The sequence below is a fragment of the Talpa occidentalis genome, unplaced genomic scaffold (assembly GCF_014898055.3).
Source record: "Talpa occidentalis isolate TD23 unplaced genomic scaffold, MPIMG_talOcc4v2.1, whole genome shotgun sequence".
Classification (NCBI taxonomy): Eukaryota; Metazoa; Chordata; class Mammalia; order Eulipotyphla; family Talpidae; genus Talpa; species Talpa occidentalis.
In genome coordinates, this window is record NW_026555331.1 from 8,600,389 (window position 1) to 8,628,334 (window position 27,946).

At 36.4% G+C, this 27,946-nt stretch overlaps 1 protein-coding gene across 7 annotated transcripts in view; it reads right to left on the bottom strand.

Annotated features, from left to right (window-relative positions):
- Positions 1–27,946, bottom strand: part of EFR3A (EFR3 homolog A) — an 81,049-nt gene that overhangs the window by 5,683 nt on the left and 47,420 nt on the right. For 3 of the 7 annotated variants that reach the window (XM_037501678.2, XM_037501679.2, XM_037501675.2), the window contains 11 exons: positions 25,945–26,112; positions 22,988–23,102; positions 22,448–22,499; positions 20,780–20,952; positions 20,293–20,368; positions 16,783–16,944; positions 16,028–16,159; positions 13,602–13,669; positions 12,500–12,627; positions 6,968–7,059; positions 2,234–2,282 (listed from right to left, as the gene is read on the bottom strand). In XM_037501678.2, coding sequence (XP_037357575.2) covers positions 2,234–2,282; positions 6,968–7,059; positions 12,500–12,627; positions 13,602–13,669; positions 16,028–16,159; positions 16,783–16,944; positions 20,293–20,368; positions 20,780–20,952; positions 22,448–22,499; positions 22,988–23,102; positions 25,945–26,112 — 1,215 coding nt within the window. The other 4 variants (XR_008550520.1, XM_054691976.1, XM_037501677.2 and 1 more) reach the window with 4 other exon arrangements.

A 27,946-nucleotide genomic window follows, 5' to 3' on the forward strand; every position in this document is an offset into this window, starting at 1 on the left:
CAACCAGCTTTTTATTAATGTGTTAAATCTTTTACCTTCTATATATTAGTACATAAAATTGAGAAATTTTAAACATTTAAAAAGAATGAAATAATTGTGTTAACATAAGTAACATTTTGTGAAAGAACATCTTTGAAAATGAAAAAACTTAAAGAAGAGACTGGCATTGTTTTATATTTTTGCAAATTTTTCTAATGTCTGGCTGAATGGAAGGCCGTTGGATACACAGTAAGTTATTCTCGTTGAAGTACAGAAAGACAATCTAGATCTGTACTGGGAAGTACTGGGAAAGGGGAGTCTTTTAATAGACTTTTCACTTAATTGTATTTCTTCTTAGACACCACAGCAAAACTTGACAAGTGATTGTTTCTTAAAAGTCAGCTGCAATATGGAATGTGAAGCCTGTGAGTACACTTTCTGAGCTTGGCCAGGGCGAGTGCCTTCGTCTCTTACTGTCTGAAGAGACCTTTCCTCAGGCATGATTCTGTGATCTCATGCAAAGGTCATTTGGGATATTAGTCCACTGACTCATACAGACACCTTTCATAATAAAGTGTTTTTAAAAAAATCACATTCATTAGTTATTACCACTGATCTCATTAGAAAAGTCTTTAAATATCGGGAGCTGTCAAATTCACAGTGACAGGCACAAGTTTCAAAATTCTAATTTTGTTCTAAAGTGCTAATTTTATCATTGGGAACAAATACTGTCAGAGGGTGTTGTTTTTCTCCTCTCCTCAAGTGACAGCCTCACTCCATTTATTTTCCAGAAAATGTCTGCGAAATATCATAAGTTTTCTGTCAGCTTTTTTTTTTTCCCAGTGAAAATGGTGCTCTTCGCAAACGAAGGCAATCAAAAAGTGCTTTATATGTACTTCCCAAAGACTTGTACTCCTGAGTTGCAATTTAATAAAACTGGTAATTTATACTGGTTCATCAGGGAATCTTAAGTAAAATCTTGCTGTTTTAAAGTAACAGGGAGCCGTGCTTCTGACTGTACCCAGTGCTTGTATAAATAAATAAATAAATCTTAAAAAAAAATTAAAAAAAAAAAAAAATAAAGTAACAGGGAGCGTGTGATGCTGAGGAATCCGGTGACTGAGGACCACTAGGCAGAGAGACGCCACTGCCTTTCTTGTTGTCAGTGGGTGCAGTGAAAAGGCAGGTGTCTTAGCATCATGATGGAAACACCAGCTTCACGAATCCCTGAAAAAGTCTCCCCTCCACTGTCTTGGAGTCCACAGATATATCTTGAAAACCATGGTCCATGCTGCATAGCCCTCAATTTGTTTTACTCTTTACATGTCTCAAAGACCACATAATGGACATTCAAAAATTGCTTACCAAATTCAATTAATTTTATTCTTGCAAATTTGATACTGCGTTATAATCAGAAATAAATTCTCTCTTGGCTGAAGCCAGAAAAAGGGCAGTTTATTTCATGTATGATGGACACCAGAGCACTTCACACTTCATTTCCCTTGATGATGACTTTCTTATTCTAACATCCCTGAAAAAAATAAGAGCCAGTTTCTACCCTATCTCCCTTTACCAATTAGAGGTGAACTGAAATGAAGGCCTCATTACCCTAGCAGTAATTCATATATTAATACTTAATTAAAGGAATCATTTTAAAATGAAGAGGCAAATTATTTAAGAGGCTTTATTTCCATAAAAGAAAAAAGAGAAAAAAAATCAGAGTAATATTTTTATGGAAAGATAAGTGAAAAATGATAGTGAGATGTGGATATGAAATCTGGCTCCAGCATGTGCTAGCTATGTGAGTTCAGGGTCTGCTAATTTCTCTGCCTCAATGTTCTCATCAATAAAAAAGTAAGGACTGATATGCTTCTCCATCGTGCCTGCTGACAGTCCCAGCCAGCTCCTTTCTCTTACCCCTTTGCAAACATACTTCCAGTTATACTAAATTCCCTTTTTCAGAATTTTCATCCCCATATCTGAAATGAAAGATTATTTCTCTTAAATTCAAGCCACCTAAATGCTGGTCTAATGGCATTAAATGCCACTGTTTTCATAACTCCAGAAAAGTCAGTCTATCAAAGGAAAAGAATTATCTATGATAAGACAATTGTAAAACTTTTACAACTAAATAAAATCAATTCTATGGAACTCAACTATACACACATAATGTATATATAAATATACATATATATATATATATATATATATGCTAGCAAACTGTTAGGAGTGTTAAATAAGCGTAAAACCTCACCAATAGCTTTCTTTAATGCTTCAAAGGTGATTTCTTCCGTGTTACTCACCTAGTGAAAAATGAATTTAAATAAAATAGTTAGAAGGTCAATACAAATAGCATCTTCATCTAGTTTCAAGTCATCTAAGAATGTCTACAATTTTTTTTCTTCTGTGTTTACTTGATTTGTGATTATGCTCCATGGTATCAAATGCAAACGAGCTCACTTTTTCACTGCTATGACAAAGGCCTACTATAGTGAGTCCCCAAATAAGTCTACCTATTAACATTAGCTTAGCATCTTGTAGGCAACTCAACCAGCACTGAATGACAACTCAGCTTCCAGAAGCCTGAGGTGCAGTGCGGTTGAGGCCTACTGGCTGAACTATGCTTCATCAGATCACAACGATTTGAAATATTCAAGGCAGAGATTACACAGATAGTTAAAACTTAGCACTCCACAGCCTCTGTATCTGTGGCACCACACAAAGTTTACCAATCAAAAGTGAAGTGCCTAAAACTGTAAATGTTTAAAAGCAAGAATCACTGCTTTGGGAAGAGTTCAATAAGTATAGTTAATAAACATCTTAAAATAATCTTATTTTGGATCTTCTAACGTCAACCACCAAGTCTTATCCTCCAGAAAGACCCTTTAACTTGGGGTTTTCAAATCTCTCTCTTGCTCTAAGATATAAAACAGGTATACAATCAACTGCTAGAGACAAAATGTCAGTAACACTTATTGTGGCACTAGCCCATTTCCAGGAGGGAATCTTTCAGCTACTATAGTATCTCTGATAACAGTTAAGAAATGATACATGAGTACTTGCCTGGGACTCTGGTCATCCCTAATTTTAGCTCCTGAGCTTCTTTTGCTAAGTCTAAGGCAGCAAGACTAAATGAAAGCAAAGGAATCCACGCTCTGCACCTTAGCTTCTCTGTAATACAAAGGCTTGAGCTGGAAATCAAGCAGCAAGAGTTCCACCCCCTCAGTTTTTCTACTGAGGGTTCATATTCCTAGTTGAAGTCAGATTAAACTTTGGAATCTTCCGTTGCTTTGTTCTAGATGTTTGGAGCAGATATTCAAGATTAGGTTTGGACTGGTCAATAATTTGTACTTAGAAGCAATCTAGCACTTGAACGAAAAAAATCCACTGTTGTTCTTACAACTGGTTAAGAGCTTTATCAGACTTTTGAGAAACAACTACAGTATAGGAGAAAGAACATGAGAGAAGTTCAAGGCCAGCATTCTTGTTACACGTAATTTTTATGTATTACCTGCCCAATCCCGAGTGAAAAGTTAACTAATTTGCCCTCTAATCTAATCTACTTCACCCCAAATTGTCCCTCTTTGTTCCTATTCCCCTTAATGTGGATTTTATGATTCAGTCTCCCACCATCAAAAACCTCCATGTCATTCTGTCCCCTCCTTTCTTTTTTTTTCTAACTCTTGTTTCTAAAAATCCTGTTATGTTACTTGCTGGCCCCACCCAGTCGATCTCCAGAACAGGGTGCTCCTCTCCTGCCCCTCCTCCTCATCTCCACCCTGGCTACTCTGGCTTAGGGCCTAATTTCTTCAAGTGAAGAGCATTACAAAGATCTCCTGACTTGGCTCTCTACCTCCAATCTCTTCTTGTTAGTTTAGCTAAGGCACATTTCTGAGATTTCTTTATGGAAACATAGGCTCACAGTGACACTGCTTGAACTTCAGCATTTACCCACCCCCTACCAAATTATACACAGAGCCCTCCACCTGGTGACAAAACCTTTATACATTTGACTTCCATTTTGTATATCCTACCCTTCCCTTTGGTGGATCCTATGTAAAAATAAATAAAGACCCATTGTTTTACCTTAAGGTTTAATGATTTGTATTTTTCATACAATGTAGCTGCTAAATACAAAGCACCTATTTCATTTGGTGCTCAAGCAAACTGCAATCTGTTCCAACTCTAGCAGAAAAACTATGTGTTGGTGTTATGGAGAAATGGAGCACAGGCGCCATCCCATAGGAGTTTCAATATCCCTTTTACTCTTTATGACTTCTGCCTAGCTCGTGATCTATAGCTCTAACCAAGATTCTACAACACCACTGTGGCTGCTAAAAATCTGTACTCATCTGTTTCCAAACAAAATAGTTGTCACTTCCAAACAAATTAGTTTAGTAAAATTACTAAAATTACTTTAGTATTTTAATTACTTAGTATTTTAATTTTAATTACTAAAATAATTTTAGTAATTTTACAGCACCTACTACAGCTGTCTTGATGCTAGAGATTCTTGTCTTGTTAGCTCACATACAGTCATCTTCAGTTATATTTGGGAAAAAGGCAGGAATATTTATGTATAAAATGAAGATTCTGTTATGTGTTCTAGGAAAAACAACAATCCTTTAGAATTAACCAGTGCTTTGATTTTACACCAGAAAAATACAATAAGTACTCAAAATGTAATACATATAACCTCCTATCCATTCCCCCAAATAATTTAGCACTATTACCTTTTGGGAAGAAGAACTAAGTAGTGATTTCAGGCTTTACTCGTACGTGCATTATGTATATTAATCGTGTCTACAGAGGAAGGCAGGGATACCTTTATTCCATTTCAGTCACTTATCTTCTTGATTAATTTAATTTAGGTATCTTTACATAGACATAGGGTAATTTATAGAAAAAGTTCACTAAGTGATTCATGGTGGGTTAAGATTTGATTTGCAAACATTAGAACTTATATATCTTAAGTGGAACAGGTAATTCAATAGTTCTATAGAAACAGTTATATCTAAGAAAAACAAAAGTTTACTATGATTTTCATTTAAACAATTTTTGACTAAGTTATAAACTCTAAAAGCAGTATTAGATGTAACAGGATAAATTGGGATTACGCATTTAAAATTTCAAATAATTTTGATCACAAACAAAAAAAATGCTCTTTTTAAAGAAGCAATTTTCATGTATGATTCACTGCTAGCAAATACACTTATTCATAATTTCATATTTTGCTGCAATATCAATTAGTGAGTATGTAACTGAAGTGAATTTCTCCTGTCCATGCAATGAAATTAATTAGTTTTAGCCTAGAAGGTAATGTTGTTCTGTCTTCTGGATTTGAACAACCATTCTTAACATGCAAAATTAGATTCCATAATAGTAATGAATATGAAACAAATGTATTCAAGTAAATCTTACAATAAATTGCACTTAAATTTTCAAATGCTTAAGTGTGAGGCACATTTGACTCAGGATTTATAGCAAAGAGAAAACAAGGGGTTTTAAAACAATAGGTTTAAAAGCTAACCTATGTGTCAACGGACTTTTCAGGTTAAATATATGCTCAAGAATCTCCCTGTGTTATGCCTTCATGCAATTTTTTTCAGTTTATCAAAATAAACTGATTTTTTGCAACAGTTTGAAATGCTACATATGAATGTCTAAAAAGAAATAAAAATGGCTAACAAAAGAATGAAATATGAGTCAATAAAACATACTGCACTCTTGACAAAATGTATAAATGAAGGCTTTAGATGAATTTCTTCCTTCAAAAGGTAACAGCAGCAAACTCATAACCATTAAAAGGGTTACCAAGAGAGAAAGAAGTGTATAAATTAAATTGGCTTTGAAGAGGTGAATTTAGGAAAGATGATTTTTCTTGAGTATTAAGTTGGCAAGAAACTTTAAACCAACCTAAGTTTCTAAGTTAATCACCTCTTCAATGACTGTTGATGCTCTGCTGACAACTTCTTGATAAAGCTGATTAATTCTACATAAAAGACAGTTGAGTAGCACGGAAAAATGACGTGGCTGTAACCTGGCCACCGAACAGTTTTAATACCTGAAGACAAATGAGCTGGCAGGGACTGGAGGAGGGTGGAGAAAGAAGGCTGCGAAAGCATGAATTCAGACAACTTCCTTCCCCTTTTCTTATATGGATATTCTTTTAATTATTTATATTGTACCAAGGAGAAATAATGAAGTACCTAGTAAGGCAAACAATGGATAAACCACGAGGAGGAGGCTGACTTGACATGTTGGCATTTCGGCATTTTTACTTGACTATCAAAAAATTCTCAGGTGATTTGTGTGGAATAAGTCCTAGAGAATACTGGCTGCTTTTTCTTCCTATAACTCAGGAGGGTACACTCTCTTGCTCTATTGAAACAGGAGGAGAGTATTAAATCTACGAAGTCTCAAATAAGCCACAGTCCTTAAGGAGTACGTAGATCACCAATCAGCCTAACTTACATGAAATTTGTTATATTTACTATCCAAAATCATAAAAATCTTTCCTTCATAGATGAAGTTTTAAAGCTTCTGAAAATAGTGAGCATTTGGCTTTATATAAGCATGTATAATTCCATTTACTCTCACAATTTATTTTTCATAAATCATTAAAGATGATAGGATCCAGCAGTCCTACTATTTAATAATAGGCCTTGTGTAATATTTTTTACTTATGAAATACTTTATTTGTCTTATAGCTCCTTTGATTACATCAAATTAGAATGTGAAATTTAATGGTATCAAATACATAAAAGTTAAATTTAGGCATCTTTATAGATAGCTGAAATGCATTCTGTCATATAAATCATAAATAAGGTCAAGGCTAACTCAGATTAATTTCTACTAACAATATATTTGATTTAGAGATAATGAAGAGTTGTATTTGCTCCTGTTTGCAAGTTTGACAGTACAAAAAGTTCTTTTAAAGTGTTATCTATCACAACATAGTACTAAGTCATAAAGTGGAACAACTCACCACATCATCAGATGGAAAGCTGTTGGGTAAAATATCCACCTGAATGGATACAGTGTCCACAATACTTTTTCTTCTAGAAAGTCGATCTTCATCTAAAATAAAAAATGTTTCCCCATTACATGCAAGTTAGAAACAGTTTATCATTTGTAAACTCTACCTATTTTAAATTTCAAAAAAACTGAAACAGTTGTATTTTTGTTCTTCCTAAACCATAAAGCAGCATGTTTTCAGACTTTGAAATTTCGTGAAGATTTAAAAAGTAAAACTGATAGGGTGAACTGAAATAGTTAATAGTTTATTTTCCAAAATGAGTCTTCTAGAATAGCTACATAAAACCCATTATCTAAGTTTAATAAAAAACCCAAAAGTCAGGCCTCAGTCAGCACTGTGAAGCTATCTGCAACTACTGCAGCACGAGTTTGATCCCCGGTCAGGGAGCTGAACCACATGGCACAGCAGACCTCTCCTGTCTTGCCCACTGCTCCCCTCAGCAGTGTATTTCAGTCAATCTGCCTGTTCTGCTCCCCACTCTGTCTCTGGTAAATCCTCTCACTCCCTATACCTCTGGCCTGTACCCCAGTCCTTGTATGCATAATTAAATAAATCTTAAAACAAAATAAAAAACCCCAAAAAGTCAAAATAATACCAAGAGGAGGGCATAATCTACACTGAAAATTTCAGTTTAATTCAAACTCACAATAATTGCCCTTATATCTCTAATTTTTCCACAAAACAGTGAAAGCTGACAATTTATTCTAGGTCAGTAATTGGGTGGCCCATATCCAGAAGTGTTTACTGTGAATTAAAATTTATGGATTAAAAGAATTTGCTACTTAATTAACAACTCCATCTCTCCTAAGTCCAATCATTCATCCCACTGGTTGATTCCTGATCTTTTGCTTTATAATTCAACCAAACATCCAGAAAATCTTTCTCTTCACTTCAGTACTCCAGCTAATCTACTTTTCTCCCCACTTTTGCTAACTTGCTTACTTGTTTGATCTGAGCCAACTGCTGTGATCTTTTGCTACCTACAAAACTTAAACCCCTGCAGTAAAGATCCTGCCCCCATTACTGTTCTCAATGTGTTTTTTCATACAACTTCACTGTTTTCCTCATCACTAAACTCACCCTCTATTCCTCAGCCCATTTTCTCCTTAAACATTGCATGTACTGTTTTGTATAGCATGGAAATTTGAATCTTTTAATTAAAATCTTCTATACATTTTTTTCTACTTCTGTTTTCCACTTCAGCATACAACATTCAACAACTCTAAACTGATTAGAAGCCATGTCAGGTGTTAAAGACTGCCATATGTAGTCCACAGCCTCCTAGAAGCTACAGTCTAACAAGGAAAACAGAAAATACAAATAATACACAAATAATTTCACAAATAATAATGTATAATGGAGAAGTACAGGGTGCTAGGAGAACAGCTAATAAGATGGTTAGTTCTCTCATCAGATCTTACCAACAGTAACTTCAGTTTTACCCTAATTTTTCTAGTATTCAAATCAAATGTGCCTATTCTCCAATCTCTGAGCCTGTTTTTACATATCTGCTTCTAGGCTTTTCTACAACACGACACCTCTGTTGGTAACATTTATTACCTAACCTCATTTAAAGAATCTTACCTTTCAAGACCAATCTGAACATTACATGGCTTCCTGAATATTTACATAATACTCTAATTCTTTAAATCATCCCTCTTTCTTTTTTTAAAGATTTATTTTATTTATGTATACAGGAACTAGAGTGAAGGCCAAAATGTGGGGAGGGGATGAGAGGACCCACCAGCGAAGAGTGGGGAGCAGAACAGGCAGATCTACAGAAATAAGCTGCTGAGGGGAGCAGCGGGGAGAGAGGAGAGGTCTGCAGCGCCATGTGGATCACCAACCTTGCCGGGGATTGAACTCATGCTGAAGTAGCCAGTGATAGCTTGACAGAGCTGGGACTCTAACCCCTGTGCCACCAGGGAGGCCCTATCCCTCTGATAGTCACAGAAATTTACTATCAGTTATGACTGAAGTGTGATTTGATCACACTTCAATTATCATCCTTGAACCACTTACTGGCCTTGTAGATGAAACATGTAAATTAGTATCTCCTCTCTCCAACCATATAAGAAATATAGAACATTCTGTATTTTGTGTCTATATTCTGAATTCTGTGAGTCCCCCAGGTTCTGCTGTATGGTGAAGGTTGGAGGCTATGAGTTATGGATACATTACTCAACTGTGACAAATTACCACATACTATTTTGCTACAGTTTTCAGGATGAACTGTTTTATATCCTGTATGTGGCTATTTCTGAGCTGAGCTCACCTAAACACTATATTCCTTCATGCATCCTTCATGAATGTATGCTCTGACATCAATTACCAAACATAATGACATCAATGGAACTGCTACAAAATAGCATGAGGTCATCATTGCTGACTTGCTTTTAACGTCTAACTAGGCCAACTTTCAAGATCTCACCAGAACTCAAAATGAGGCTCAAATAATAGCCTGCCTCTCACAAAAAAACCTCATAAAAGAATTTCTAGGTTAATATACAAAGGCTCATGGAGAAGAGTCAAACTGAAACCTAAGTTAAAAATAAAAAGGAAAGAAAGTGTGGGGGCAGACAGGGATCAATGAGTGGCAAAACCAAAGAGGACAGAAGGAAAGTAGAGCGGGCAGTGATTTTAAAAAATGATCAGAAATTTTAAAAGGGAGGAAAATAAAATTCAACAGGAAACTCTATTCTCAGAGCTTTTTTCCTTTTGACCTACATAGTCACCTGCTTACAGGTGACTGAAGAAAATCCAGGTACAACTATAATCAGATATCTCGTGCCACTGCACAAAAAGGTTTCTCAAATAGAACCTGGGAAAGGTATGTTCCCATAAGCCGTCTACATCTTGCTTTCCAAGACTACTGAAACCCAGTCTTGCTGCAGCCTCCATGGGCCAGACTGCCAGGTGGCGCTAGCAAACTGCCCTCACTGTCACTGTCTGATATGACCAACTTGCCACCCCCCCAGCAAGACCCTTGCTTCCCCCTTGCGCAGGCTGAGTTGGGATAGTGCCGGACTCCACTCCCATGCCCTGCCCATCTCCTATCCCTCTTCCCTCCTCCCTTCCCCTATCTGTTGCTCACATTTATTCCTTTTGTTTTTTACCAGAACCTGCATTTTAGGAGCAGTGCTTAGAGAGCAGTGCCTCACTTCCTTCAGTGATATTCTGCTGCCACCTGGTGTATCTGCATAGAATGTATAGAACTGCAGGCAGATGGTTACAGCCTAGAGAAAACTACAGGAATATAATCTGGCACAGAAGCACATTAAATTACTCTCAATCCATTTTCCTCTGGCTGTATAAAACATGAAATCTAGGAACCGGCTTAACTGTATACAGTAAATCATAAACGTAAATACAACTACTATGCCACTCAGTTTCCATTAAAAAGCTAACTGTGACAAAATGAAATTTCACAGGTATTTTATGTACACAAAATTCAAAATGTCACAGTCTAATGCTGATAAAACTCACATAGATAAACTTTTTAGGTGCTACAGCAAAACAAAATTCCATCTAGCACTAAAATACACTGATAAATACAAAGAAACCACAAGTCATTTTCATCATGGAATAAAAAGTCAGTGTAAGAAAAGGACACAAATAAACTTTAAAACAGACCCATACGTGGCAATACTTTTATAAGCAGATATTGGTTGGAAAATAATGGAGAATTTGATAAAGAAGATAAAAACAGTGATGCATTATAAAGATTTTAATCAGTAAGACAAAAGAACAAAATTCTAAGTGCCAACTGCAAGATTAAGACATTGAAAAATCCCAACACCATTTTGATAATTACATGGCATTCTGCAGTTCTTGGAAGTGCTTTCATATATATAGATAAATAGCAGCTACTGTTTGATGATGGTGGGTGCATGCGTTAATACCCAGCAGACTAAGTATGTTACGCTTTTCCTTTGGATATATTTTTCTTCAATTTTTTAAAGTGAATATCTGCTGGTTAGACAGCAAAAGGAAAATTTCAAAATTGACTGATTATTCCATAAATTATCACTGTCTCTTCCAACACCTTCCACATTGGGAGAGGACACAGGTAGCACACACTGGTTATCAAAGTCTTTAAAAAAAACAGATCAATCGCATCACATTAAGGGATTCCTCTGCAGTTATTTAACTAAGTATATACTAAAATATTCTGAAATTGGGGGAAGACCAACTACCTATTTAAAATAAAAGTACCAGATAGTCATTAAACACCGCGAAGAGGAAGAGGAGCAGGGTAAAAGGAAATAACAAGGGGAGGAAATACACTACAGCTATGGGTAAAAGAGAGCAAAGCAGTAACCAAACTTATCAGTATATAAAACACAAGGGTCACTGGTCCAGTGTTGAAAAGGCACATTTTATTAAGCTGCTCTCCTGGGGGACAGGTGAGGGAAAGGGCAAGTCAACTGACATAGGATTTACCTTTGTACCTGTGCCTGGGCTTATGAGGCTTTTTGCCTGAAGAAAAGAGAGCTGACCCAAATTATAAGAACAAAATATTTTTTAAGTCTTTTTTTAAAAAAATCTTTAAAATTACACAGTTTTACTAATGTTATATTCTTAACACTTTTATTTCTCCCATGGAATTCATGAGAAATAGAATCTTTTATACTACGGAATTTAAAAGAAAATGCGAAAACATTCATTAACATCTCATGAATTATGCACGACTATTACTGTAATAAAAGTATACATTTGGGCCCACATTATTAAAAAGATAGGTAGTTAGAAAGATTGTGCCACTTTTAAGTGATTAATATAGAAAACTACCTAGTGATTAATATAGAAAACTATCTAACAAATAGTTCCCTTATAGAACAGAGCTGCATGCCCAAAAGAAGAACTAGTTCCTCTATCAACTAATATTTATACAATGATCAAATAAAAATGAAAATCAAATATAGAAATTCATTGATTAGCTTTTAAAGTAATACTGAGTACAAGTCACCATTCAGTTTTGGGTTGAAACGCAACAGTCATTTTAGATAATGGCGAGAACAGAAGGAAACAGACAGTGCACAGAGGAGCACATATTCTTAAATTAAAAGTTTGCGGGTTTCTTTACCAATAATCTGTACTCTTTCAGAAGGAAAAACACTGCCTATTTCACTAAGTTCAATAATCACAAATTACTAATTAAACAATTTTCATCAGTTTCCATTTGTTAAATATAATATTGGTAAATAAGAAAGATCTTATTCTGCCTTTTTGTTTATAGTTTTATTATTAAGTATACTAACATATTAAGCATAAATAATAGCAATACTAATCACATGAAGACTCAACAATCTCATGATAAAATCATGCCTTTAGAGGTTAAAGATTTTTAAGAACAAACTTTTAAAATAGAAGCCCTCTAAAGTATTTTTAAAAAGCAGTGATATATAAGCACACAAACAATTCTCACTGCTGAGTTAGCAGAAAATCTCCATTATCATAGAGTAAGAGTCCTGCTCTTACCTGTGACCTGCGGGACATATGGCACGGACAGTCTGTCAACACTATAGCCACTTCCACCCAGTGACTCAGAAATTTTATTGATCAAAAAGTACAAATTTTTGTCATGCTTCTCTAAAGTCTTTGGAAGCCTGTCGAGTTGATCAGAACAAAAGTCACTCAGTACTATTTTATTATTGAGCAAAAAGTAAATTAACAGGCGAACATTCTCGATCAAAGCCTAAATAATATAAATACAACTTAGATTGCTACTAGTACACCTTAAACTGTTATTTGTAATAGAAAAAGCAGTATCTTTGAGATGACTAATTTGAGTTCTTTAAATACACATGGCATTAACCTTTCTGCTAGGATCCTCCCCCCTATAACATTCCAATGGTACCGTCAGCCTTACATTATTCTTCTGGTTTTCACACATTAAATGAAGAGGACTAAATTCAGCATGAACTTTCATACTCATTAAAAATCTGAGAGAAGAAAATGAAAGTATTGTTGACTTGACATCTCACTGACTTTTAATGAAAAGCAGATCAGGAAAATCAGCGATGGGAAGCAGTGGCCCAATCACAAAAGGTTTCACTTTCCTTCAAATTGCTTGATATAATCTTAATCTGACACTTTCAATATTAAACTGCTTTTAGAGCCCAACAGTTTCAATGAAACTTTTGAAAAGAATGTTCATATATATTTTTTGTTTGGACAGCACAGAAGAATGCAGTGCATAACTTATTGACTTTCCTTAATACATTCCTTCTCTCACAATTTTATGAATACTGTTATCTATTGTTCAAAGTCGTGAACAGGATATTGTACTCTGAAAGGAGTGTCACTTTCTATATGAGAACATATTCTGTATTTAAGAGATTTCTCTCCACATTAAAAACAGTAAGTCTTGTCATCAAAGATTGACTCAATGCATGAGTCTGCATTTGTAGTATACAAGAACTTTCATGGCAAGGGGAGGAAGTTAGATGAATTGACAGAAACACAAAGGAATCATTATGAAACAGCAGAACATCATTTTAACAATAATTTACTCTTTTATAATCACTGATTGGTTTCTCAATTCAGCACCCCTTCTTTAAAATGTAAAGAATTAACATACATGCACTTATCTCTGAAAATATGTTCTGGTAGAAAATAAGGGGCTTCCATAGTTCGAATTTCAATAACCTGAAAAAATATCCAAAAACAAAACAAAAATCAAAAACCTCGCCTCAGGATATTGCTATGAAAATTTGGAAAACAAAAGGAACAGAAACAAAAAATTGAACATTTATTAAGAAATGACATCACTTTATCTTGGAACTTAAGCTATGTTGACAGCCCAAATGCAGAGTTCACTTTGTCCCCACATTTATTATCTTAAATATTTAACAAGTTAATAAAGCCATGACAACAAAATGGGATGCATTTTCTCAAATGCCACTACTTGGAAATTGCGTCAGGAAGCACAGGCCCTTGCCAGGCCCATCCAACTTCATTGTGTTCCGCAGCATGGGCACAAAGCTTCAGGGCACGTGAGCGCCATGGCTCCTCTGCTTGTCTGTGAGCAACACAGGGTACTCGGTAGCCTAATCGTTGCATCTCCAGTGACTGATGTCGACTATTCACTCAAACACTGTTTAACCCTTTGCACTCCGCTGTCCCCTCTCAGGGGACATCGGAATTCTAGCATATCACTCGGATGTCCCCTCTCAGGGGACATTGCAATTTATTAGTGATTACGGGGAATTGAGTTATTTCAACGCAACTTTTTGAGACATGCATGTTTCCCTGAAGTTTTATCTTGAAATGGCACAAGAAATTAAATCAAAATATCATAAAATTACTAAGATATATACAAGAAATGTCAGCGGGTTTTGTGTCGGGCGAGAACGTGAGATGCGTGCTCACGACGGTCCGAGCACTTCGTGACGCCACTTGAAAAGAGCGATAAGCTCACGACGGTCCGAGCACTTCGTGACGCCACTTGAAAAGAGCGATAAGGGGAGTTTGTAGAAGAAAAGTCGGTTTTCGAACATAGCGCGCACTGTATAGTGAGATATATAATTACAAATAAACAAGTCTACATCTGGAGGAAAAGATTTTCAAAGCTGAGCTCATTGTGGTTTGAAGCTTCGAGCAGTGCACATAGATCTAACGAGGAGAAAATCGGAAAAGTGATTCTTTTCTTAGTGAATAAATTGTTTGGTGAAAGCTATTTTGGTAAATATCATCTTGTCAGTTAGTAATAACAATTAGAAATTTTCAACCCATGCATTTATTCATATTTTTTATTAGAACAATGGCAAAGCGTCCAACCACGAATGAGTCTCATGACACAAGTAGTAGTGAAGATGAGCTCCAGATAGACCTCTATACAGACATGTCAAACATGCACTCCATCAGCCTGCAATGCATATTGGGGAATGTTACAAAACTTATCATACTGTACAAAATTATAAACAATAAAATATTGGTTTTTTTGCAAATATACATTCCTCGATGTCACCCAATTCATATAAGTCCAATATCATTATAATATGTTACTTGGTTCCAAAATTATACTGAATAATACGAGGGTCTGTAAATGCACGTTTCCGCCGCAAAGTAGCGTCGAGTACCTGGTAGCCAATGTCCAGAATGGTTCGGAGTGCAAGGGTTAATGAATGAATGAGTTTTTCACAATATACTAGAAACCTGAGGTGACTCAGAGATGTACTTCCAATTTCATAAAAAGGAGCTTCTCTCTGACAGATGTCTTTAAAGAATAAAAATTACAGTGGACTTTTTTACCATGTAAGTGAGGAATTTTGAATGTAAAAACATGCAAGTAACTAATGAATTACTACTGAAAATAGCAAAATGACACAGGGTAAATCTGAGAGGCAAATTTTGGAGTTGACTAGTTCAAGTAGATTGGACTAAAACAATAACAATAACAAAAATAGTATAATCTAAGAATGTTTATATGCTACTATTTTTTAAATGCTTTTTTTTTATTTATGCATACAAGAACTGGGGTGTAGGCCAGAGCCACAGGTGCAGAGGGTGAAAGGATTCACCAGAGACAGAGTGGGGCACAGAACAGGAGGATCTACTGAAATACACTGCTGAGGGGAGCAGCGGGTGAGGTGAGAGGTCTGCTGCACCATGCGGGTCAGCCTCCCTGGCCAGGGATTGAATTCATATTGCAGTGGCTGGCGATAGCTTGATAGTGCTGAGACTTAATCCCTGCGCCACCAAGGAGGCCCTATATACTATTATTATTAATGGTTAAAATGAAAAAAATTATATGAGAATTTAAGCATTCTAGAAGAAAACCATGTAGTCTACTCAACCATTACATTAAAAAAATTCTAACAAAATAGGCATCAAAGAAAATACATAATAAACACTAAGTGTAGTTTTAGCAGCAGTTTCTATTTATTCACAGGATAACATTACCTTAAGTGGATACATCATTATCAAAATTAAAAATTATCACTATAAAAAAATTGGTCCTTCCTCTATATAACTGAAGTTGAAGGTCTCTTCTAAATACATTACCTTACTAACATGCTGGCAAAATGCAGGGACAGCGATCATCTGGCTGACAAAGTTGAGATACGCTGCTACCAGAGCCATGATCCCGCAACGATGGAACATGGACAAATTGTCCTCATTGATGATGGCGCTGTCCTGTATGAAGACACAGGCACAGCTGAGGGCTCAAAGTCATGCACACGCCACTAGCATGTTCTCTGTGCTTACACTGAAGACTTGGAGGCCGTTTGGAATGTTAACCAAAATGTCACCTTATAAGAAGGTACTTACTTTTTAATTATGACCAGGAGAATAAATGCCCATTTACAGGAGAGTTAAATCTTGCAACGTCAATAGCTCTTCCTTAGGCAGGACCTCAGGGGCCAAGGGAGTGGGGAAACACACACACACACACACACACACACACACACCCTTCCCCACTCCCCCTCCAGATACAGAGATAGCCCTGCTGCTTACTCTTCTTTGGGCCACAACATTTAAACTCCAACTAAATAACTGCATATGTGTAATTCTCATGTATGAAGCTCTTCCCAACTGTACTGAGAGTGTGAGCACAGGTCGGTGTCACCTTTTCCATCACAGTGTGCTAGGGCCTTAACCGATATTTAGCACACAGTCAGTGTTCACTCGCCATTTGCTCAAAGAAAATGAATGTGAGCAAGATCTTAAGTAGAAACCTCCCTTTTAAAATTCATGTTCTTGGACAAAGGCAATACTTTAAGGCTGGTGTCTAAATAATAATTTTTAAAAAAGCATACCTGTAAAGCAATGGCTAATCGAATGAGATCGATAACCACTTCTTCATTTGCCAATTCAATCGTCATGAGAGCAAGAGAGGTATAAAGTAGCTCATAGTTTTTCTGCACATTGTCTTCCTCTTTACAGCCCAAATATATATGCCGATAGAGCTGCTGCCCATTCTTAAAAGGGTAATGACAGAAGAAAAACAAATTTTGTTCGAAATGTGGTAAAGGCAGACTTCTACATACACAGAACTTCCTACAACATAGCTATTTTAATATGGAAAAGAAATTTAAGTGGACAATTAGATGATCAAATTGCATTCCAGTTATTAATATCAACAAATACACTAATGTAATTACAAACTAATATTAGTTGAAGAACAAACCTTAAATAAAAGTAGCAAAAAAATAGTTTCAGTGTAAACAATAAGTGTTTTTAGTAATAATCTGAGAAGTCAAAAGCAAATTATAGATTACTTTGAGAAAAAAATTGCAATGGATGGTAGAGTTATGGAATATACTTTTTGCCACACAGCATAACAGTGATAAAGTGTATTTGGCTGAAGAGGAACTTACTAGGCTTTCTTGCCTTGCAACAATCTCCTGTAACGTGGGTTAGGAGCTGTCCAGGGAACAGCATCTGCAGGTTTTGCTATGCTCCGGCAAGAAGTCACCAAAGCCAAGCCCAAAATCTGTCCATAGGGCAGAGGCCACAGGAACACCCCAGGATACACAGAGCTTTTCCCCCCTAAGCCAAACTAATCTAAATGTGTTAATAAAGGACGTGACACCTGGCGACTCTAAAGCAGTCCTGGCACAGCTCTGACTGCCAAGTGCGCTAACAGAAAGAAGGTGGTGCTCCATTTCAAGTTACCATAGTAGCTGACTCAGTTCGCGGCAATGGTTCTCCACACTGAACTATGACCACCGGGACACTTCACTGAGCACCAACTGTTTCTGCCTTCCCACTCCTCACCTCTGCCCACCCCCAAAATATGACTTAATGATGAGTGGTAAAGTCCAAGCACCAGTGTTTTTAAAGCAGAACTCCTAGGAAATTCTAATGTGCAGCCAGTGTCAAGAACAGTGGGGTGCTACTCATTTATATGTGCCTAAGCTTTAGCTTAACACTGAGCTGACTCATCTGACTGATCATTTTAGGGCAAAGAATTGAGTGAGAACAGCACAGTCTTGGGAAGCCCACCTGTCTGTAAAAAGTATCTTTTGTTCTGTTCTCTATTTAAAATGATGACCTACCTTGTTAAGGCAGACCTGTGGTTCTCCAGCTGTGTCAACCTAGTAAAGACTAGTAAAATCTGTTTAAATCTGCTGTACAGTACTGGCAAGTCACTGTTTGGCTATAAATATAAAGCTACACACTCCTTACAGATCCCTCTTTATTCTGGAGCTGTTATTTTGGCTTCCACCTTTCTGAACCCAGACTTTCTCTCACGTGGATCTGTACACAGTAGCCAGGAGGTCTACATATTGGGCCCTATGAAGCCTTAGAAGATTCTTGAATCCTATGGTTCCTGGACATCACAGATGGTCAGAAAAATGGTGCTTACAAGCATGTGAGTTTAGGCCTCAGGTTCCTTAAAGTAATTCAAGTTTATTTTTTAAAAAATCATTTATGATGTAGCCATCCTATTAGAACAAATTGAAATTTAACATTATCTCCTAATAGTGTAGTGTAAATAGGTGTAATGACTTTACAAAGTGGTTGGCATTATCAGTACCTCTGAAGACTACATAACCCCATTCTTGGCATCTCCTCCACTATATGCCATTCACTGATAAAACAAATCAGAAGACAATGAAAAGGGGTATCTAATTATAAAAATAAAACATTATAAAGATGTGAACAGATTGCTCCTAAAGAAAAACATCTTAAAAAAACTATTTATACTAAAGTTAAGAAATGCTTATTTAGCCAGATAAGTTTCTTAAAATTATAAAACGGAAGGCCAATTCAGAGACGTTTCCAGCTTCAAACTTTACATGGACTACTCCTCTAATCTTTCAGTTAACTGTAGTCTTTCAAATTGGTTGACATTCCAGATGAGAGACACAGAAAAGGATTATTTCTATCACTGCCATGCCAGATAAAATAACATCCAGTTCTAAGGTTTTGGGCTGCTTAATGTCATTCTGTAAGTCAAAAAGCAAAAATTTAGTTACCAATGAGTTTTCAAAGGTCACTCTATTAATTGTGATTAAAATTCATTGATTTTGGGAGGCAAGTTCTTTCATTAACTGAAGGACATAAAGAAATACTGAAAAACAAATGTTGGAAGGAGTTACTATGTCTTTGTCCTGTTTACTAACCACTTTAATTTCATATACAATATAGCCAAGCATAAAGAATTATTTTTATTCCTAATACAATCAGGCATCATTTAAAAATTACTTTTCAAATGAAGTTTTTAACAGGCTATTAACTTGAAGCCAGGGCAATCACAATGGAGAGTGACAACAAAATAAAAGCACCATCTAGTCAAGAGCCAGAAGTGAGCATGGGTTACTGCTACCTGCACCTACCTATTGCACCTACCTATCTCCCTAAGGGTGCCTCACGCCTCTACAGATCAAGACTCATTTCTACACCAGGCTGAGATTACCATGAGGCCAGTCAGCACGTGTGTATGGTTCTATCCCTCAGTGTTGAGCTCAGTGTCTGGAAAATGAAAGGCTAAAGGTGAAAATGAAAAGCTACAGACAAATAAAGATCTGCTAAAGACAGATCCTGCCAACCTCAACTTTCTGTCCCAAATAGAGCACAGAACAATGCCTGGTACAAAACATTCACTATAGGTTTTTTTGGTGGTAATAAGTATTTTCAAAAATTTATAAAAGAGGTACAAACATGGGTCAATAAAAGAGTCATTAAAGGGCCTCCCCGGTGGCGCAGCGGTTGAGCGCTGGGTTGCGAAGCTGCACGCGGCCTCTGCGGCGCCGGTTCGATCCCCGGCTGCTCCCCGGCCACCGGAGGAGGGTCCCACATGGCGTGCAGACCTCTCCTGCCGCCCGCTGCTCCCCTCAGCAGTGTACTTCGGTCCTTCTGCCTGCTCTGCTCCCTGCTCTGGCTCTGGTGAATTCTCTCACCCTCCCGCGCTTCTGACTGTACCCAGTGCATGTATAAACAAAACAAACAAACAAACCAGCAAACAAATAAATAAAGCATGCCTCTATAAAAAAAAAAAAAAAAAAAAAAGAGTCATTAAAAACGGAATCAGTATGTATGCATGCTTGGGGTGAGGAGCAGTGCAGAGCAGAAATCAGAGGGAAACATTTTTCATGAAGAAATTCAGCAACTATTACAGCAACCCCACAATCCAATGCTTCAACACAGGCAGGAGCACAAACGGTCAGGCATGTTCCAGAAAGGCGGGAGAAGCTGAAAGTGGTAGTGTAAGGTTGTCACTCCAGATTCTATGACTTCACCTTACGATCACAGATCAATACAAAACTAGCAATGCAAATGAATATAACGCATCTCACAAATTTTCTAGGAGACAATCTTACCTTTTTCATGAAACTTGTATCTTGTCTACAAATTTTTTCTCTTTTTATCTTTAGGTCAGCTACATCTGGTATTATTCTAGAGACAATCAATGTATATCATCTTTAATAAATAGCACATGTAGTTAAAATGTCATGACTTATATGCAAATCAGTTACATTTAGGATTTTGTACTATTTACATTCATTCCCAAGAACATTTTTAAAAAGTCTATAGATATGACTGAATGACCAAGTTTAATTAAGGAGAATTGCAAACGCAATCTTGACTTCTAACATTATTCCTAAGTTTAAAGCAAAACCAAAATAAAATTCATGTAACTCATGATTGCTAGTAGATGAGATCACTGAAAATACAATAAAAACTATTAAAGCATTTGTTACCTTAAAATATAAACCTGAAATTCGTACATTAAAATAAATCACAATGTTTAAACACATTAAGTAAAAATTTTAAAATATTATCATTAGATTTAAAAATAGCAATTACCTGATCCCTCGAAGCTTTGCCCTGTTGTCGTGGCGATCCATGAGATTATGCATTACTTCTAAGACTAACTGTCTCAGTTCATAGTCTTCCATGAGGGATGGTGATAACAAAGGATCCAGAAAAGACCCAGGCAGGGCAGTAACAATAGTCTTAGCTTTGTATCCAGAGGTCACCTGGTTACAGGGAAGAAAAAAAGGAACAGCAAAGGTACCTTTGCCATGAGTCCTTCACAAGAAACTTAAAATGAGGAGCTAGCAAGTATGAATATAGTCTGAAAGAAAATAAAAAGGCAATCTGTCTATAAGGTGACGAGGATTTTACTGAATTGACAAAAACAACATTCATAAAGGGAATGAAATTAGTAAACTCACATTTATCATGTGCTAGGCACAAATCTAAGCACCGATATGCACTGCTTTCCCATCACATGCCATTTTATAAAAGAAAACTGAAGTTTATTAGAGAGGTTCAGAATATGTGGGAGAGCTGGTCATTACTAAATGAGCAGAAGGAGATTAAGTAGCAAAAAGAGTAAGTGAGACCTGAGATTTTAAAATTTAAACTGACAATTATTCTTTTATTTTAAATTAAGCAGTTTAAGTTAATATGAAACATTTTCATTTTCGAAAAGCTTCTTACTTGATTTGACATTTGAGTACATCCCTCTCTTCTAAACAGAGTTTTAAAGTACATAAATACTATTAAACCTTTTTTTTTTTTAAGATTTTATTTATTTTTATGCACACAAGAACTGGGCTACAGGCCAGAGGTATGAGAGGTGAGAGGAATCACCAGAGACAGAGTGGGGAATAGAACAGGCAGATGGACTGAAATAAACTGCTGAGGGGAGCAGCAGGGAAACAGGAGAGGTCTGCTTGCACCATGTAGGTCACCTCCGGCTGGGGATCAAACTCGTGCTGCAGAGGCTGCTGATACGCTCATAGGTTGTGTCCTAACCCTTTGTGCCACAAGGGAGGCCCCTATTAAACATTTTAACCGTAACTACATGGGCAATGACTCAGTTGATTTTGTGGTACAATTAAGATTAGAGGCAAGATGATTTACTCAGGGAATTTAATAAAAAGGCTTAGGATCCAACGGAATTTGGGGTTAATTCAAATTTTCATTCACGATTGTAGGTAGATATGGAACACCCGACCATTTATATTTGGTGTAATTCACTCAAAGATGAATACAATCACTATAATGTATAAAGTAACGCAGACCTCACATTTTAGGCATGCCCTGTATTCTAAATAATAAACCAGTATTTGAAGAAATAGCACAATACCTAGATAGCACAGTGGGTATTTCAGGCCCAAGCACCATGCTGTTGCTCAGGGCCTTACTGAATCTCCATCCCCACAAAGTTCCTGACCAGGTGTCTTCATGTACCAACTGGTAATACTTCCTGCCCTCTGTGTGTTTCATCATTGTGAGGATCAAATAATATGATAGGAAAGGTGAAGAATCAGTAAATAAAAATAAGTGCAATAAAAGAAAAGAAAATACAAAGAGCATACTATTAAATGTCTAAACCACAGGTAAAAGCCAATCATAAATAGCATCTTACAATATAAGAAAAAGCAGCTGATAATATGAAGCTATTCTTACCACTCCTAAACAATCTGAGATTAAGTGCAGCTTCACCTGTCTTAAATGCCTTACCATTAGCAAAGATCTCAGCAACATTATCTGAATCCGCCTGGTTCCTAAATCCCTAGAATACACAAAATACTGGTATTATGCTATTAATACTAATTAAGATTTATTTCATTTATTTATATCATTTCCTGATTTAAAAACTCCATTCATATTGGCTGAATAAATTCTACTTTCATACCAGCTGAAATCATGGCTCACTTTATATGCTAAAGCAATTTTCATGTGAGTCAAATATAAAAAAATTAAAACATCTTTGGCACTCAAAGGCACAGACCCATGCATGTAATATCATGAAAATTAAATCATGTGAAAACACAAATAAATAACCCAAACTAAAAGACGCTATAAGTTGGAGGAGACATTTAGTGCAAACATAAAAAACAAGCATTGTAACCTATTTAACATGTAACAATAAGAATAGACAGTTTAAGAAAGAATAAAGAAAAGGATTAAAAACAATTTCTAGATTTCGTTCAGATGAAACGTAACCCAAGATTAGGCTCACATTTAGAGTTTGGGAAACCAGAGAAAGGACACACATACCCGAGCTGGCTGACATCCAGAGTATGGGTGCTGCTTCCAAACACGGGGACCTTCCCCATAATGAACATCATTATTTCTGACCTCTGATAATCTGGGAGGTTACTTCCAAAAAATCCTGTAAAAAAAATTAAGTTAAACTTAAGATAAATTTTATAAATTTAAAATTATTTTTCCAAATAACACAAAATTATAATATATTTTGAACTGAAACTTTTAATATGTCGTGAAACGATGAGCTACATGTAACCCTGAAGATAGAAGTTCATTTGTCCAAATCATTTAATCAGTATGACACTGGCTAAAACTTAGATAAAATAATAAATATCTTACAGTCTGTGCATATTTTTAGCAGTGGCAGACTACTGTTAATTTGAGTTAACTGGCATTTTAGAAAAAGAGAAAAAAAAAAGTTTGGGAGTATTCCAGATGAGAACCCTTGTTCACATACCACAGGTCTAAATTCTTGTTCTGCAAGGACAAGCAATGAGTCAGTAATGAGGCTACACTTAGTCTGGTGAAAATTCCATAATTTGATCACTACTTTGGTTTCCTAGGATGCTGAAATGTTTGAAAATGTCATTATAATGAGCCGTGTTTTTAGTTTAACCCTGTAGGTTAATTCAATATATATAGTTCAACTTACATAAATTTTCTTATCTTTTTTCCCTCATGTACCCTTGGGTTTTCTGGGTATATTTAATTTATCTACTGTAGCTTTTGATGGTTTGCTTTCTAGTCCTAGGAGACTTTACAATACTTAATTATCAATTAGTCAAGCTTCAAACTTTGTTATTTCTTTGAAAGATCAGAACAGATATGAAATCATGGCAGTTTTGGTCAATTCTTAAAATGTAACAATCATTAAAGAAATCATCTGCAATTACATATTTCTTTCATAAATTAATTTTTCAATTTAACCCTTTAGCTTCAATTATCAGAATAAATAATTTATACAAACTCAAATTGCTCATCATTGGGATCCTCATAACAACCCTGTGAGTCCAGGTACTATCACTAACCTTCTCTCAAGGAAATAAGGATGAGAGAGGTTCAAAATTCATATTAGAAATCACACAGCTAAGCATGATTTCCAAAATCATGCTTTAGCACGCTCTACCACCTTCCGATAAGGCACTTTTAACTTTCCAAGAACCCAATTAGGTATGTTCTTTATCACTGTACAAACTGGACATTGATTTCTGTCCCAAGCAGATTACCACACTCTCTGAGGATGGAGTATTGCAAGTTTCTCACTCTCGAAACCTGTCATTTATATTTGAATAGCAGGGAGCAGTGTGCTTGATTATTTTCAAAGAAAGCAGAATTTGGCCAACAACCTCATCATTTGAAGTACAAAAGCTACAGTGTTTCTCTTCCATTGCCAACCAAAAGGAATATCCAGGCCATCTGAGAACTTCTAAAGAAAATATTGAGGAAATCACAAGCATCACTGAGATAAAAATCTTACCGGGGCACCCTGCATTTCTTTTCTCTCATGTTTTAATTTTCACATTATTCTGAATGTTGTTATGTCACAGAAATACTAACACATTTTATAATAAAACACTTGAGAAACAAATTAAATATTCTAGAGTGAAACAGTAACACTGAATTAATTAAAGTCACTAAAGCAATTTAATGTGGTGAAAACAACATGAGCTGATTTGATATATCATCTTAAAATACCACAGAAAATCCACAGGTAATTTACATTAAATTTAAGAGTCACAAGAAAAGTCAGGTTTACTATATACATTGATACTAACTTTTTAAACTATAAATAGAATATCTCAACTTTAATGAGATCCCATAGCAATACTGTCTCTTCAGCCATTCCCCAAATCTGAAGCACCTACTTGTCTGAGACACTGTGCTAAACACCTGCTTGGGGTCCTGTCCTCCTCAGGACAATCTCCATGCCTGTGGTGAGGCCATTACCAGGTGAGGCACAGGTACTGCCCAGAACAGAGCCACCAAACAAGTCCCACCAGGTGAGAGCCACATCATTGCAAAGCCCTAGCACAGGATCTAGTGTATGTATGTACACATTTAAAAAATAAATGTTAGATGTGGATGCAGAATACATACATTTATAGCCATAAAGCTTTAGAAATAATGTGACATGAAAAAGCTTTGCATTAAGTACTCCAAAGTACTATTGCTAAACAAGTACCCCAAAGGTGGGAAAATGATCCAGATAAAAAGACACTATTACATATGACTATTTTTAGCAGAAACTGTTAGTAACCATTAGAAATTAAGTACTAAAGCCCAAGAATATAACTGAATTTTAAAATTATCATAGAAATCATGTAGTTACATTAAAACATGACCTGGCTATTCTAAAGGTACTGAGTGAAGAGAATTAAAGTAGAAAAAAGTTTGCTTGCTTTAATTTTTATTTATATATAGTGAGATCATTTCATTCCCCCAAAATTCTCATGCTTATTTTTTAAGGAGGTAACTTTGTACTTTGACCACTGTGTTAAAAAAAAAATGGATTAAAGGGCTGGATCACTCTTGATTTTACTGACATTGATAACTGTACTTTGTCATGTAAGAAAGTATCTTTATTCTTTAGAAAATGGCACTGTGGTAAAGAGCCTTGGTGTATATGCACTTACTATCCAGTAGTTTAAGAACAGCATTTACATATCATCTATCTACACATATACACATGCTTGCACAGCTACAAACATACACACGTGCAACACACACTCACAGAAACAGAGGGAGAGAGGATGCATGCATGCAGATGACAAAGGAAAGTATTAACAGACGAGAATGTGGGCGACAAGTACCTAATATTCTACGTTTACTGCACAGATATGAAGCTTTTTAAGAGTCTAAACTATCACTCATCTTTGACTGTGTACTCTTAAGAATCAAGAATCTTCTGTGAGAGCTTTTACAACCAGTGTTTTACATAACAGTTTTGAAGAGTTGGCTGCACTCACCTATTGTTTGGATGATAGCATTCTGCACTATTTTCTCATCGTTGTCTTTGGAACTTGTGTTCAAGTTGGCACTGCCTAAAGATCCCCCTTGCAAATCATTGGCTTCAAATTCCACACTGAGTCGCAGGTGCTTCAATAGCGTGTTAAAAACTTCCAGCACTGTGGGTCCTGCAAGTCACCACCGATATGAGCAGACACACCTTTCTGGTGCTATGTAACCAAAATCAATCCTCATATTTCTCAACATTTGGGGAATTTTCTAAGCAGTTGGAAATACTTAATAATGCATTAATTAACCAGTTCATTTTTAAAAAAGTACTTAAATAAGAAAGTCTCTTAGTTTTGCGGCACACACATTCCTGAGTAGCTCAAGCGCACCATCTCAATTTCTGGTACAAAACCCACAATATTTGTACTTGCATTAAAGAGTTCCAAAAACTGGGCCTCCCTGGTGGCACAGCAGTTGAACACAGCGCTGCGAAGCTGTTCGCAGCCTCTGCAGTGCCAGTTCGATCCCCGCTGGCCTCGGAGCAACCCACATGGCGAGCAGACCTCCTCTGCCTCGCCCGCTGCTCCCCTCAGCAGTGTCTTCAGTCTGTCTGCCTGTTCTGTTTCCCGCTCTGTCTCTGGTGAATCCTCTCACCCCCCCCATGCATCTGGACTGTACCCCGGTTCTTATATAAATAAAATAAACCTTTAAGGAAAAAAAAAAAGATTTCCAAAAACTTTCCACCTATCTAATCTTTCTACTTAAAATAATGTGTACTGGGACAGATTTTAACTTGACTGGTGATGGAATCTGTGGAACTATAATATAGTTTATTATAGCATAGGAATTTTATTTTGTATCTTTTGTGAGTGAAGAAGGAAAAGTTTGTTGCCCTAATTATCAGACAGAGACCAGCTGATTGAAAAGATTCAGGTAAACTAAACTTGTTCCCCTGCCGATAGCCCGCACACACTGCTATCACTGTCACCCACCACACCGCACTCAGTGCCGCCCACTCCCGCTCACAGCCTTCTCTGGGTGGCCACATTCAAATGCTCCTTTAAATGTACAGAGCCTCGCACAGTACCTGACACATAACAGACATTACTATGATACTGTATCATGTGTTTTATTTCATAATTCAAATTAAATAATTTTCAATTAAATAACTTGTTTTCATTTCTGTGAGATAAGTTATAATGAAAAGTTCACACCAAAATGCCTATGCTTTGAACACTGGATGAAAATTAAAGTATTTTAGTAGCTACTCTATTTTTACTTTGATTTTGAAGCAAAGAAACCATAACCAGATTCTCCTAGTAACTCGGGCAATACTATTACAGACACTTTGATTCTTCTAGTCATGTGTAGGTAATAGCATCTTTGACCTGCCCCTTATCCTGGTCACCCCTTCAGTCAACCAGTTCTCAAATGCTGTGACTTCATATTCCCATTCTGACTGCTGCTATCCAAGGTCAAGTTCTTTCTCTCAAGCCTCTCAGTGACAACCACCTGCTATTGCTACTGCGTCCCACATGTTGCTGCAGATGGATTATCACACAGTGCATCTCTGATATAGATCAAGGTAAACCTTTCAAGTGTGGCAATGAACTACAGAATCACATCCATGACCTATCTGGCTGCAACTTTAACCTACAAGCCACTTGTCGGACTTCCCTTCTGTTGCACCACATATTCCAGCCAAAGAAGTTAGCATATTTTGCTCTTGATAATCCATTTTCCCTTCTTTTCTTAATTCTGGTTTTCGTGAAATATGTAATCAAATTCTGCTGTGTATGACAGTATTAGGTGGAGTTAACTCAAAAAAAAAAAAAAAAAGTTTTTTGTATCTGTATCCTCAGAGATGTTTACATACAATTGGTATTCAGAGCTCTTTACGAGAAAAAGGGCAAAGAAAAAAGACTGATTTAGAGAAAAATGTTTAACTGTGTACTAAAGAAGTAGGAGAATAATCACAGAAATCTAAAATTTCAAGAGAAATTACAGCACATT